At 35.7% G+C, this 15,316-nt stretch overlaps 1 protein-coding gene across 1 annotated transcript; it reads left to right on the forward strand.

The window, feature by feature from the left end:
• The first annotated feature begins 859 nt into the window (after positions 1–859).
• AGTR2 (angiotensin II receptor type 2) lies at positions 860–3,726 on the forward strand. The gene is made up of 3 exons (XM_036271525.1): positions 860–971; positions 1,125–1,186; positions 2,367–3,726. Exon 3 carries the CDS (start codon positions 2,403–2,405, stop codon positions 3,489–3,491), a length of 1,089 nt encoding a protein of 362 aa, XP_036127418.1. The 5' UTR covers positions 860–971; positions 1,125–1,186; positions 2,367–2,402; the 3' UTR covers positions 3,492–3,726.
• The last annotated feature ends 11,590 nt before the right edge of the window (positions 3,727–15,316 follow it).

Here is a 15,316-nt window from a genome sequence, read left to right on the forward strand (position 1 = left end):
CTTGTGAAATCATGCAGTTGGATCCCTGAGGTCATTTACATACCAGTATGCTATATTGCCTATTAAATTATTGAGCATAAAGCATCTCGCACAGTGTTTGGCACATAGAGTTTATTGTCAACTAGTATTATCACTACCATCACCTTTTATTTCTTTCTTTTGTCATTCTTGCTTCTGTTGGACTGATTGTGTAAGGTTGATCACTCCTACCTCCACAAGGAGAGAAAACAATGTGATCTAGTCCACAGTAGCTACTTGCTCCTTCTTTACCTTGTGTGCTTTGTATTTAAACCACAAATATGACAGAAACCTATGAAAGGGAGAGTAAATGTTAATACCTCCTTTCCAAGATATGAAAATTATATTCTTCCTATCACTACCCCTCCAGCAACAAGCCAACAGAAAATTCTTAAAGCAAGAGAGAAATTTTAGAAATTATAGACTTTAAGTCATGTTGCCACTGTTCTTTAATAAGCAGGGGTAAAGATTTCAAAAATTAATGAAGGTTGCAAAGGGCATTGGTAGACAAAGACTCTGCTACTAGAATAAATGCTCTAGTCTCCACTCCTTACTGCATTTTAGAATGCCAGTATCAGGGAAAAGAAGAAAATTCTGCAAATAATTATATTCTTCTTTTCAAGTAAGTCACAGACTTCAAAATTCTCTAACACATTTGTGGAAACTTCATTTTTTTTTTTTTTGTTTGAGATTTATTTGAATGAGCTGTTATGATTGGAGACAGTGAGAATTTCAGATTAATGTTTTGCAGCCAAAAAAAAAAAAAAAAAAAAAACCTCTGGAAAGCTGGCAAGTGTTCATAAGTCAGCCCTAGAATTATGTAGGTTGAAGGCTCCCAGTGGACAGACCGAACATATAAGAAGGAAACCAGAGATCTGGTGCTATTACGTCCCCGAGTCTAAGGGAACAAATAAGCACAGAATTAAAAGCATTCTTCAGCCTGAAATTTTAAGGTAGGTCTGTACAATTTATGTATACTATATTTTGAAAACTAGAACATACATTAAATGAAAATATTTTTTTATGGATGAACTTTACTTTTTCCCTGTATTTTAACACTGTATTTGCAAAACTCCTAAAGTATTTAACTGCTATTTCTTTTACAGGGGTGCACTTAGGAACTAGGCAAGCTGATTTATGATAACTAAGTTTTAAACTCCAAGAACCAGTAAGTCTTCAAGTGGGTTTATTTTAGATTCTTTTATGTTACTTTATTAGGTCAAGATTATGAGAGAATGAGCTTTAGGTAAAAATGATAACTTTACTGTTTACTAGGAGATTCTTTGTTTACATTTTTCATAAAGTAGTTTATATGTATTTTCAAACTGTAAAGTAACAGTTTTTCCCTTACTATGTTTACCTTCACCTAATTTTCTTTTGTTTTAAAATAATGTTGCTACAAAAAAACAAACCAGTATCACAAAAACTGAAACATTGATTGTAATATTTGAGAGTCATGTAGCAATGTAACTATTTAGTTGTGTTAAACTGAAAAGATACCAAAGGAAAAATGATATAATTATATATAATTAATCTTGGATGTTAAACTCTTACTTCATTGAACAATCAAAACTATTTGTACTTGACCTTAAATTGGATTAGGCTATTTTTAAAAATAGATTAAATTTAAATATATCTAAAACTCATAGTCTCTATTAAAACGTGAATAGGGGACTTTTAGAAATATACATATGTTCCATAATTTCCTCTTATTTATATTATTATCATGAAAACAATGGAAAAGTAGAACTAAATAAATTATTTCTTAATTAGTAAAAACCAACCACAATCCTCCATCCCAATATGTTCCTTCTGCATATTCTCTTTCAATCTTTTGTGCACTTAATTATTTTTTCCATAGCTTATGTTACTGATATTTTCTATAGCTGTAGTGATTTGTATATAATTAGTTACTTGAATAAGCCCCTTTTCTATGCAATAGCAGACAGCAGTGTGGTTTCTAGAAAGTATACAGATTAAGATGTGTTCAAGTGTTTTTGAAATGTTCACTTTTCTTCTTGTTTGTTTAATGCATTTCCTATCCTGGGTAACCTTTTGAAATATTAATTATCTTTAAACCTTTTGAAAATACGATAGAAAAGATGGGGGAAATGTAGTTTTGTTCAGAATTTTTAGTCTCTGATGCTGCAATGTCTTAACTTGGTACTAGTGAGAAAATTCTTTTTCTTTCAAGACGAAAAACTCATTCTTATTTTATGTCTTGGTTCTGTTTTCTAATGTTTTCTATAATTACCCACCTTTATTGCTTTCAAAAAACTTTCAAAATGCTAATGACTTGATGTCTTAAACTGTGTGTGTGTTCTGAGTATTTCTTTTTATTTTCACAGAAGGTGGTAAAAATTAGAAGCTGCTGACATTTCAATATGAAAGGCAACTTCACCCTTGCCGTCATCAACAAAAACATCAATAGCAGTCTTCCCTTTGGACTTGTGAACATCTCTGGCAATGAGTCAACCTTTAACTGCTCACATAAGCCATCAGATAAGCATTTAGATGCAATTCCTGTTCTCTACTACATTATTTTTGTGATTGGATTTCTTGTCAATACTATTGTGGTCACACTGTTTTGTTGTCAAAAGGGCCCTAAAAAGGTTTCCAGCATTTACATCTTCAACCTGGCTGTGGCTGACCTACTGCTTCTGGCTACTCTTCCTCTTTGGGCAACCTATTACTCTTACAGATATGACTGGCTTTTTGGACCTGTGATGTGCAAAGTTTTTGGTTCTTTCCTGACCCTGAACATGTTTGCAAGCATTTTTTTTATCACCTGCATGAGTGTTGATAGGTACCAATCTGTCATTTATCCCTTTCTGTCTCAAAGAAGAAATCCCTGGCAAGCATCTTATATAGTTCCCCTTGTTTGGTGTATGGCCTGTTTGTCCTCATTGCCAACATTTTATTTTCGAGATGTCAGAACCATTGAATATTTAGGAGTGAATGCTTGCATTATGGCTTTCCCACCTGAGAAATATGCCCAATGGTCAGCTGGGATTGCCTTAATGAAAAATATCCTTGGTTTTGTTATCCCTTTAATATTCATAGCAACATGCTATTTTGGAATCAGAAAACACTTACTGAAGACCAATAGCTATGGGAAGAACAGAATAACTCGTGACCAAGTCCTGAAGATGGCAGCTGCTGTTGTTCTGGCGTTCATTATCTGTTGGCTTCCCTTCCATGTTCTGACTTTCCTGGATGCTCTGGCCTGGATGGGTGTCATTAATAGCTGTGAAGTTATAGCAGTCATTGACCTGGCACTTCCTTTTGCCATCCTCCTGGGATTCACTAACAGCTGCGTTAATCCCTTTTTGTATTGTTTTGTTGGAAACCGGTTCCAACAGAAGCTCCGCCGTGTGTTTAGGGTTCCAATTACTTGGCTCCAAGGCAAGAGAGAGAGTGTGTCATGCCACAAAAGCAGTTCCCTTAGAGAAATGGAGACCTTTGTGTCTTAAACACGAGAATGGAATGCATGTTATCATCATGGCTACTTGGTTTGAGGTCCCCTTGAATTATCTTTTAATGGCTTTAGCAAAATACGTTTTTTTCCCCCCTTAATGTAATCTTTTCTCACTGGTCTCGAATAGGAAAACAAAGGTAACTATAAGTTTTATTCTCCAGTGACTGTCAGGAATTACCCCCCACCCCCTTTATTTCTGGTCTGTCAATACAAGACTGTCCTTGGGCAGAAATCCATAACCTGAAGTAACTGGGACTTTATCTCAAATTATAATTAGTAACACATTGTAAATACTAATTTTGGGGTTCATATTTCTTCTTGACAAATGCTGAATTTTTTTATTGACCTTTATATCTATTATCATCAGGTTTTCCTTTTCAACCAAGACCAATCTTTTAACTCATTACATTATATACAAGACATTATGCTAAAAGACACTAACTATACTTCTAAATAAAGTGTACTCCAACAGACTGGTACCAGATTATTTGGGCTCCAGGCATATGCTTTCTACTTTAAAAAGTATTATAAATAATAATCCTTTTATATTTCATTTTTCACATTTCACAAATATAGATTTATATTTCATATGTCTACATATTGAATAGGGCTAGAAATATAGATTAGATCACACATACTCCTACATTTTAGCTTATTTTACGGTTATAGAAAGTAAAATATATAGTAACATAGATTTGTAAGTGTTCACTAAACACTAAACTTTGAATAAACACTTTAAAATTCTTTCCATTTTAACTATTGTTCGAAAGTTTCTATCTTTTCTGATAATTTCTTCAAAACAATAAACACTGTGTAATGTTTTAAAATGTAAAAGGTCACTTTTTACATCCTTGACCTTTTAGATATGGTGCTTTGATATATAGGAACTTGATTTTATTACTGATGTTTTGGTTCTGAGTTGCTTCTTAAAATATCTGGGTGGCTTCTTTAAATCTTTAACTTGTAATAAATAAACTCTTAACTGGCACAGGAAAGGTAATGCCAGAATAGAATTTTGAGACCCAGGAAGGAAGAAGAGATCCAGTAAATGATAACTTTGGTGTCATACAAAAACCCTACCTTTCAGGGCAGTGCAATGTGGCTTTAAAAACATAGACCATAGACACAGACTATGGATACTGTTTGTTCCAGTATTTATGGGATTCTGTGGAACACTTTTAAACCAATCTCTGGTTCATAGATGTCCTTTATAACATTATTAGAACTCCTAAATTAGAGAAGTACCTGAAACTGACTGAGTTAGTAGAGTTTACTTAGACTGTGAATCTATTTTTAGAAGTTAGGTTTCATTCTGCACCAGCACATACATATACATATTACATCAGGTTATCTAGTACCCTTCTAGACTAATGCTGATGTGTGAGGTAGAAATAAAGTTTTAGAGGCTTAGTGTCTGCCAGGTTCCAGGGCTATAGATAAAAATCCTCTCACTTCACTTTCTTGGAAAGGCTTGATTAATTTCATGTGATCTGTTATCAATAAAAATGGATAAATGTGTAATCAACTATGACTTCATATTTTACATAGTTTTGTAAAACATTGCATATGAATAAAATCTTTAATTGGAATATCACGTGTGTTTACTTTTTAATTTTAATGACCTCCAAGTATAGATTCTTACCTTCTCTTATGTATGTATCCTCCTTAGAGTTTCCACTGATGTTCTTAGCTTCAGCTCCCATCATTCCTTATCTGGCTTCTTTTTAAAAAAATTTATCTTTATTGTTGAAAGTATTACATATGTCCCACCCTTTTTCCCCCCATTGACCTACTCCACTCAACTCTTGCTCCACCCCCCAGGGCTTCCCTGAACTTTTGTTTATGTCTATGGGTTATGCATACATGCACATATATTTTTTGGTTAATGTCTTCCCACCCCACTACCTTTCCTAGCTTCTTGCCATCCTCTTCTACTCTCCCTCTCTTGAGTTTTCAGCCATAATTTCTTATTTATTATAAAAGGAAAGTCCAGATTTCTTATCATTCTCTATAAGACTGTGGGAGATCTGCTCCTTCCTAGATTCTCTGGCTTTCTTTCTCTCTGCCATCTGTCTCTTGCACTCTATGTTCAAGCATCACAAAAGAACTTACTGCTTTTTAATTTTAATTTATTTTATTTTTTGTTAGTCCTGAACCGAGGACATTTTTTCATTGATTTTTTTTAGAGTGGAAGGGAAAGAAGAGAGACAGAGAGATGAGAGAGACACTTTGATTGCTTGCCTCCTCATGACTCCAACTAGGCTGGGGATCAAAGCTGCAACCCAGGTACATGTCCTTGACTGAGAATGGTACCCAAGACCTTCAGTCCACAGACTGATGCTCTAACCACCGAGAAAAACTGTCCAGGGTGGAACTTATTGCTTTTTAAAAGCCTGATGCTCTTTCATGCCCCTCTGCTTTAGTTCACACAACTCAGTCCTCCTGAATATCCCTCTAATCACCCCCACACCCAGGGTCAGTCATTCAACTGATGAACACTTACACAAATTTCAACATTAAACTCAGGGAAATTACTCTACCACAATAATTATTACACTAATTATAATACACACACCCCTCCCCTGGGAATTGTTACTTTTGTTCTTGGAATTTTAACCCTGTTCTGCACTTCCATACAAGCCCAGAATTGAGCCCTAATTAGTTCTCTGAGGCTTGGACTCCAGTGGTCTTCCTGAGTCTAAGAAGAAATGTCATTTGAGAAGATAGTACATAAACATGTGAACTCTAACTGCAAAAATATACAAATGTCTTCTTTTCTTTTTGAAAATGTAAATTTTAGGTAGGCTTCTTAGATAACAAATAAAATGATATTATTATTTGTCCACATTTCCAGTATTACCTAATCCTCTTGCTTTTTCATAACCCTACCTTTATTCACTTTAACTATACAATGTGAAAGAACCATATAATAATAACAATAATTGCTATTATTAGGTGGACATATGTTATATACTATTGTATTTTATATGCATGATTTTATTTTATTCCCACAATCATTTCTGTTTTACAAAAAAGGAAATGGAGGCACTAATGAGTACCTATTAATATTTGAATTTGTCTCTGACAGACAATCTGTGTATTTAGTAGCTGAAATATGAATCCTAGGTTATCAAGCAGATATTTCAAAGAGAGTCATGCACAGTCCTCCAAACTTCCCCACAAACCTCACCGCTTGCACATCTCTGATCACAACAGTAAAAGAGCTTTGGGCAGGTGGTATATTTGCCCTATGGGGAAAAAGAGATGAGACAGATGGATGAAGCTTTCTCCTTGGTTTTCCATTGCCTTTTCTTGTGCTCCATGTTGTACAGAATTACTCCCTGCTGCTTCCTATACTCCATACACAAAACAAGACAGAAACTTTAAACATTTCTTCTGAGGAACAAAAATGTTGACATAAACTTTAGCTCTGTGAAATGAGATTATATGAGGTTATCAGGGAAATTCATCTCCTGCAGTTTTCAGAAGGAATATGTATTTTTACCATGGAAGAAAAAAGTGTTAATTATTTCTACATTTTATATCCCTAAATTAGTTTTCCTAAAAAATGCTTTGAAAATATTATTTTTTTCTGATTTTTTGAGGTCTATATCAAAATAAGGAGACAATCTGAAGGAAAGTCCATTTTGACTTTTCTCCTTCCCTCCCCCACCCCACAAGAATTTGAGAGTAGAAAACTATTTGGTGCACTCATGTATCAACAAAGGAAAAATCAAAACTTGACAAGCTGAATTAACTAGGCTCTTGGCATATGCCATTTGAGGTGGATTAAAGCAAGAAAGGGTTGAGGTAATGAGGAATATGTAGCTTTAATTATTTTGTTAATTCCTAAATAAATTATATCAGTAATGATAATAAACATAAAATAACAAAAATTCATATGCTATAAAGAATCACTATAGGAAATTCCAAAATGGTGGTGGAGTGAATGGAAGCTACACAGACCATCTCCCAGGACCAAACAGAAATTATAACTAAAATAAAGAAAAATCATCAGGAAAAAGCAACAGAAAAGAAGCTTGTGAGGACCATATAAACAGGGACACCAAATGATCCTGGTAGGATTGCTGAGGCACGAGAGGGGGGTTGGGAGCCCAAAAACAGCAGCAGTCTTATTTGTGAGCAGTGCCGTCGGGGTTAAACTCCCAAGCGATTCCACAGGGCACAGTCTGGACAGAGTGCTAAAATCGCCACAGTAACTCACCTTAGGCTCTGGCAGAGGGATGGTGGGCTGGACTGGAACTGTATGGGGACACTTGGGATTTGGAGGGCACTCAGAGCTTTTCCTGAGTTTCAGCCACACAGGACTGTGGCCATCTTACTCCTTCCCAGGGCTCTGGGGAGAGGAGACAGCCCTTCCCTCAGTGATTCAACTCCAACCTGTGGGCCATTGAAATGCAAATTGAGGCTCATTAACAACCAGCATCTGCCCCACCCTCAGAAAATCACCTTACTCTGAACACCTGATGGAGTTTTTTATTCAACTGAGAAACCAAGTCTCTTCAAGTAACCTAGATGAATAGCCTCCAGGCAAAAAGCTAGAAAATGACTAGCCATTCCTGAGCTTACAACTCTACTCAGGAAAGTAATACTTGACAGTGAGAGAGAGCCACAAAGAGCAGAACACCAACACCCACAGAGAACATTTGGCAGGCTCCAAAACCCACGGAGATAGCCAACATGGTGAAACAAAAAAGAAAACAAATCCCAAATGAAAGAACAAGAGAACTCTACCAAAGATGAGATAAAAGAAATGCAGTTGAGCAAGTTAACAAAGCTAGAATTCAGAGCCATGATCTGGAGGAAGCTCAACAGCATGGCTAAGGACAACACCATAAGTAAAAACATAGAAACATTGAAAACCAACCAAGTGGAAATGAAGAATGACAGAGCAGAAACTAAGAACACATTGGAAGGACTAAAGAGCAGACTAGAAGAAGCAAAGGACTGGATCAGTGATTTAGAAGACAGAGTAGGAAAAGTCAACCAATCGGAAAACCAAAAGGGAAAAAGAATTAAAAACAGGAAGACAGTTTAAGAGAATTGTGGGACAACTGGAAACGTAATAACACTCGCATCATAGGAGTCCCCACAGAGAAAGAAAATGGGAAAGTGTTAGAGAATATATTCGAAGAAATAGTGACAAAAAACTTCCCTAAATTGGTGAAGGAAGAAGGCATTCAAGTTCAAGATGCACAGAGAGCCCCAAGTAAGAAGAACCCAAACAGGCCCACACCAAGACACATAGTAATCAAAATGCCAAAAATTAAAGACAAAGAGAGAATCCTAAAGGCACCAAGAGATAAGCAATAGGTTACCTACAAAGGAAATCCCATAGGCTCTCAGCTGAGTTCTCAACAGAAACACTACAGGCCAGAAGGGAGTGGCATGAAGTGTACACAGTAATGCAAGGCAAGGGTCTAAATCCAAGACTACTCTACCCAGCAAGGTTATCATTCAAAATAGAAGGTCAAATAAAGAGCTTTCCAGACAAAAAAAGACTAAGGGAATAGATTAACACCAAACCAGCACTGCAAGATATGCTAAAAGGACTGCTGTAATTAGTAGAAGAAATAGGAAGAAAAATATAACCACACTAAACAAAAATGGCAAGAAATAAGTACATATCAATTATCACCTTAAATGTAAATGGTTTGAATGCTCCAATAAGGAGACACAAAGTAGCTGACTGGATAAGAAAGCATGACTCACATATATGTTGTTTACATGAAACCAACCTAACAACAAAAGACTCACATAGGTTGAAAGTGAAGGGATGGAAAAAAATCTTTCAAGCAAACAGAATGCAAAAAAAAAAAAAAAAAAAAAAGCTGGGGTAGCAATACTCATATCTGATAAAGTAGATTTCAAAATAAAGGCATAACTAGAGACAAAGGCCACTACATAAAGGATCTATCCAACAGGAAGTTATAACCTTGGTAAACATATATGCACCCTATATAGGAGCACCACCATATATTAAAAATCTTATGGAGGATTTCAAAGAAGAAACTAACAGCAATAAAATCATAGCAGGAGACTTCAATATCTGGCTGACATCACTGGATACATCTTCTAGACAAAAAAAAATAACAAGCAAACACAGACTACAAATGAAGCACTAGATCAAATGGATTTAATAGATATCTACAGAGAATTGTACCCCCAAACCGCAGAATTCACATTCTTCTCAAGTGCACATGGGACATTCTCAGAGACAGACCACTTGTTAGGGCACAAACTAAGTCTCTACAAGTTCAAGAAGATTGAAATCATATCAAGCATCTTCTCAGATCACAATGGCATGAAACTAGAAATCAATTGCAACAAGAACATGCAAAGTCATATGAAAATATGGGGGCTAAATAGCATGTTATTGAACAATTAATTGGTTACCGAGGAGATCAAAGAAGAAATTAAAAACTTTCTGGAAACCAATGAATCTGATCACACAACAACACAAAATATATGCGATGCGGCAAAAGCAGTTCTGAGAGAGAAGTTCATAGCACTACAGGCCTACCTCAAAAAGCAAGAAAAATTTCTAATAGACTATCTAACCTCACAACTTAAAGAACGAGAAAGCAAACAGAAAGAAAACCCCAGAGCAAGTAGAAGGAGGGAAATAATAAAGTTCAGAGTAGAAATAAATTATATGAAGACCAAAAATATAATTCAAGGATCAATGAAAGAAAGAGCTGATTCTTTGAAAAGATAAAAAAAGATCGATGGATCCTTAGCTAGACAAACCAAGAAACAGAGAGAAAACCCAAATTAACAAAATTAGAAATAAAAAATGAGAAATAATAACTGACACCACAGAAATACAAAAGATTGTTAACAAATATTATGAACAATTATATGGCATCAAATTTGAAAATCTAAGCAAAATGGACAAATTTCTAGAAACACATAGTCTCTCAAAACTGAACCAGGAAGAGATAGAAAACTTGAACAGACCAATAACAACAGAAGAAATTGAGGATGTAATCAAGACTCTCCCAGAAAACAAAAGCCCAGGCCCGGACCGCTTCACAGGGGAATTATACTGAACATTCAAAGAAGAACTAATACCCATTCTCCTCTTACTATTTAAAAAATGCAAGAAGAGGGAAGACTTCCAAACTCACTTTATGAGGCCAGCATAATTCTAATTCCAAACTCAGAAAAAGACACAACAAAGAAAGAAAGCTACAGGCCAATATCCCTGATGAATAAGGATGCCAAAATTCTGACTAAAATACTAGATAATTGGATCCAGTATAACATAAAAAAAAAATTATTCAACATGACCAAGTGGGATTCATCCCAGAGATGCAAGGCTGGTACAATATTTGCAAATCAATAAACGTGATAAACCACATAAACAAAATGAAAGATAAAAATTATGATCATATCAATAAATGATGAAAAGCATTTGACAAAATACAGGACCCATTTCTGATAAAAAATGTTCAGCAATGTAGAAATAGAGGGATCATTTCTTGACATTATTAAGGACATATATGAAAGACCTACAGCCAACATTATACTCAATGGGCAAAAATGAAAAGCATTTTCCTTTAGAACAGGAACAAGACAAAAATGCTCACTTTTGCCACTCCTATTTAACATGGTCCTGGATGTCTTAGCCACAGCAATCTGAGAGGAAGAAAAAATAAAAGGGATCCAAATGGGAATGGAGGAAATGAAACTGTAATTATTTGCAGATGACATGATACTATTCGTAGAAAAACTCAAAGACTCCATTAAGAATTTACTAGACTTAATAAATGAATTTGGCAAAGTAGCAGGATACAAAATTAACATCAAGAAATCAATGTCATTCATATACACCAATGATGAACTCACAGAAAGAGAAACTAAAAACACCATCCCATTTACCATCACAGCAAAATAATTAAGATACTTAGAAATAAACGTAACCAAAGAAATAAAGGACCTATTCGCAGAAAACTAGAGGTCATTGAAAAAAGAAATGGAGGAAGATATAAAAAAGTGGAAGCACATACCTTGTTCATGGATTGGAACAATTAACATCATTAAAATTTCCATATTATGCAAAGCAATCTATAGATTCAATGCAATCCCCATCAAAATACCAATGACATAGTTCATAGAACTAGAACAAATACTTCAAAAGTTCATGTGGAACCAAAAAAAAAAAAAGACCTCAAATAGCCACAGCCATCTTTAAAAAGAACAAAGTTGGAGGGAACACACTACCAGATTTCAGGTTATACTACAAAGCCACTGTAATCAAAACAGCCTGGTACTGGCAGAAGAACAGGCATATAGACTAGTGGAACAGAACAGAGACCCCAGAAATGGACCCAAGGCAATTTGCTCAATTAATATTCGACAAAGGTGCAAAAACATACAGTTGAGTAAAGACAGCCTTTTTAATAAATGGTATTGGGAAAATTGGACAGCTACATGCAAAACAATGAAACTAGACCATCAACTTACACCCTACACAAGAATAAACTCAAAATGAATAAAAGACTTAAATGTGACTCATGAATCCATAAAAACGCCAGAAGAAACTCTAGGCAACAAAATTTCAGATATCATACACAGTAAAATTTTCATTGATACATCACCCAAGGCAACAGAAACAAAGTAGAGAATGAACACATGGCCTTACATCAAACTCAAAAGCTTCTGCACAGCAAAAGATGGAATCATCAAAATGGAAAGGCAACCCACTGTATGGGAGAGCATAATTGCCAATGATATATTAGACAAGGGTTTTATTTCCAGTATATATAGAGTGCTCATACAACTCTACAATCATAAAACAAGAATCCAATTAAAATATGGGCCAAGGAACTAAATAGATGCCTCTACAGACAGGATATACAAATGTCTAGGAGACATATGAAGAAATGTTCAACATCACTAATCATCAGAAAGATGCAAATTAAAACAACTATGAGGTATCACCTCACACCTGTCTGAATGGCCGCCATTAACAAATCATCAAACAAGAAGTGTTGGCGAGGGTGTGGAGAAAATGGGATTCTAGTACCCTGCTGGTGAGAATGCAGGCTGGTGCAGCCACTATGGAAAACAATATGGTGTCACCTTAAATAATTAAAAATTGAACTTCCCTTTGACCCAGTATTTCCACTTTTAGGAATACACACTAAGAAGCCTGAAACGCCAATCAGAGAATATATATGTACCCCCATGTTTGTAGCAGCACTATTTACAATAGCTAAGATCTGGAAACAGCCCAAATGTCCATCAGTAAATGAGTGGATAAAAAAGCAGTGGTACATATACACAATGGAGTACTGTATAGCTGTAAGAAAGAAAGAGCTATTATTTTTTGAGACGACATGGAAGCACCTGGAAAGTATTATCCTAAGCAGAAGAAGCCAAACATAGAAAGACAAGTATCCTATGATTTCACTTTTTTGTGGAATATAATGAACATAACAATCTGTGAATGGGGTAATCCCAGAGACATGGAAGTGGGGTACCCACTGACAATCCCCAGAAGAGGGGGTGGTGGGGGAGAGATAAACCACATAACTTATATGCATGTATACATGAGCCATGGACATGGAGAACAAAGCTGGGGACACGGTGGGGATTGAGAGGGAGGGTGGAATTAGTGGAAAAAAAAGGAGAAACATCTGTAACAAAAATAAATTAATTAATTTTAAAAAAGTTTTAAAAAATGAAAATAAGAATTAGTTTGGGACTTAGGTATAGTTGAATCTGCAGGTAGGATTTCAGGCAGGCCCTGACTATGGAGGAAACAAAGCAACAAATTGATGAAATAGGAAACACCTGATGGCAATTTCATTAAAAAATGGCAGCCAGCTCTAGACATCCAAATCAAAGGACATCTTGATGTAAATATCTATGTTGCTTTGTGCCATGGTCTCTATAATAATACAATGCCATAAATAATGTTAAAAAATACCACAATGAAAGAACATCTCACACCCATCAGATTAAACATAAGAAAAGAAAAAGAAATGAAAAAGAGCAAGCATTGATGAGGATATGTTGAAATTTAAATCTTGTGCATTGCTGGTGGGATTGTAAAACTGTACAGCTAACTATGGAAAGGGTATAGACTTTCTTTCATAAAGAATTAATAAATAAAAGTAATATATGATTCAGATATTTCACAAGAGTGGTGTGGAGCCAGGGCCCCAGAGAGGCCTGTCTGACCAAGCCACCCAAGAAGCGGGCAGGAAGTGTATCTCCAGTGGAGCCTGAGCAATACAGCTACAGGTGGCATCAGCGACCAGCTGTAAACACAGCTTCAGAGAGGCCCACACAATCCAGCAGCAGCGCCTACCTGGACACATCAATACAAGCACCTAGTAGTCAAGCCTCCAGGATCCACAGCAGGCAATAGGCGACATGCAACAAAACAGTCTGGGAGGCACAGTAGCCTTACTTGATATACAGTGAGCTGCCTACACATCCAAACATCCCTCACCGGGTATAGAGCTACCAGGCAGCCAAAATGGGGAGACAAAGAAACAACACCCAGAGGAAAGAATAAGAGGAATAACTAGAAAATAAACTTTGGGAAATGGAAGAAAGCAACATGTCAGATAAATAATTCAAAACAATGATTCTAAGAGTGCTCAAACAATTTGGTGAGAACTACAAGCTACTTAATAAGAATTATCAAGAACTCACTGGGAAATACTTAAGCTTAAAAAAAGATTGAAGCTATGCATAAACAGTAAAAGTTATGCAAAAAAATCAAGAGGAAATAAAGAATGACACAGCTGTTATAAAAAATACCTTAGAAGGGTTCAATAGTAGATGAGAAGAAGCTGAACCCAATTAGCAACTTAGAAGACAATGTAGAGTAAAACATCCAAATAAAGCAGTAAATGGAAAAAAAAGTTTAAAAAGCAGAAGGAGAGTTTAAAGGAGCTGAAGGACAATACAAAAAAATAAGAACATTTGCATTACACAGATACCGGATGGAGAAGAATCAGAGAAAGGAATAGAGACCCTGTTTGAAGAAATAATGATGGGAAACTTTCTTAAACTGGTAGAGGAAAAAGTCACACAAGTCCAGGAAACACAGAGAATTCCAAGCAAGATAAACCCCAGAAGACCCACGGCTAGACATATCATAATAAAAATGGCAAACATTAAAGACAAAGAAAAAATCTTAAGAAAAGCAAGGAGCAGACAGATAGTTACCTACAAGGGAGCTCCCATTAGACTGTCAGCTGATTTCTCAATGGAAACACTGCAGGCCAGAAGGGAGTGGCATGAAGTCTACAAAGCATTGCAAGGCAAGGGTCTGACTCCAAGACTACTCTATCCAGCAAGGCTATCATTCAAAATTGAAGAAAAAATAAAAATCATCATGGATAAAAAGAAGCTAAAGGAATTTAACACCACCAAACCAGTACTGCAAGAAATGCTAAAGAGACTTTTATAATAATAATAAGAAACAGAGAGAGCAAGCGAGAGAGAGAGAAAGAGAGGGGAACACAGATGTAAAATTAAAATGGCAACTAGTTAACTATCAACAATAACCTTAAATATAAATGGTTTAAATGGTCCAATCAAAAGACATAAGGTAGCTGATTGCATAAAAAAACATGACCCATATATATGCTGTCTACAAGAGACCCACCTCACAACAAAAGACACAAGATGAAAGTGAAGGGATGGAAAAATATTTTTCAAACAAATGAAAATGAAAAAAAAAAAAGCTGGTGTAGCAATACTCATGTCTGACAAGATAGACTTTAAAACAAGGGCCATAATAAGAGACAGAGAAGGTCACTACATAATATTAAA

The sequence above is a fragment of the Molossus molossus genome, unplaced genomic scaffold (genome assembly GCF_014108415.1).
Source record: "Molossus molossus isolate mMolMol1 unplaced genomic scaffold, mMolMol1.p scaffold_m16_p_2, whole genome shotgun sequence".
NCBI classification, from domain to species: domain Eukaryota; kingdom Metazoa; phylum Chordata; class Mammalia; order Chiroptera; family Molossidae; genus Molossus; species Molossus molossus.

Excerpts from the sequence above, each read along its gene's own strand:
- AGTR2 (XM_036271525.1), top strand. The coding sequence starts at position 2,403 with ATGAAAGGCAACTTCACCCTTGCCGTCATCAACAAAAACATCAATAGC.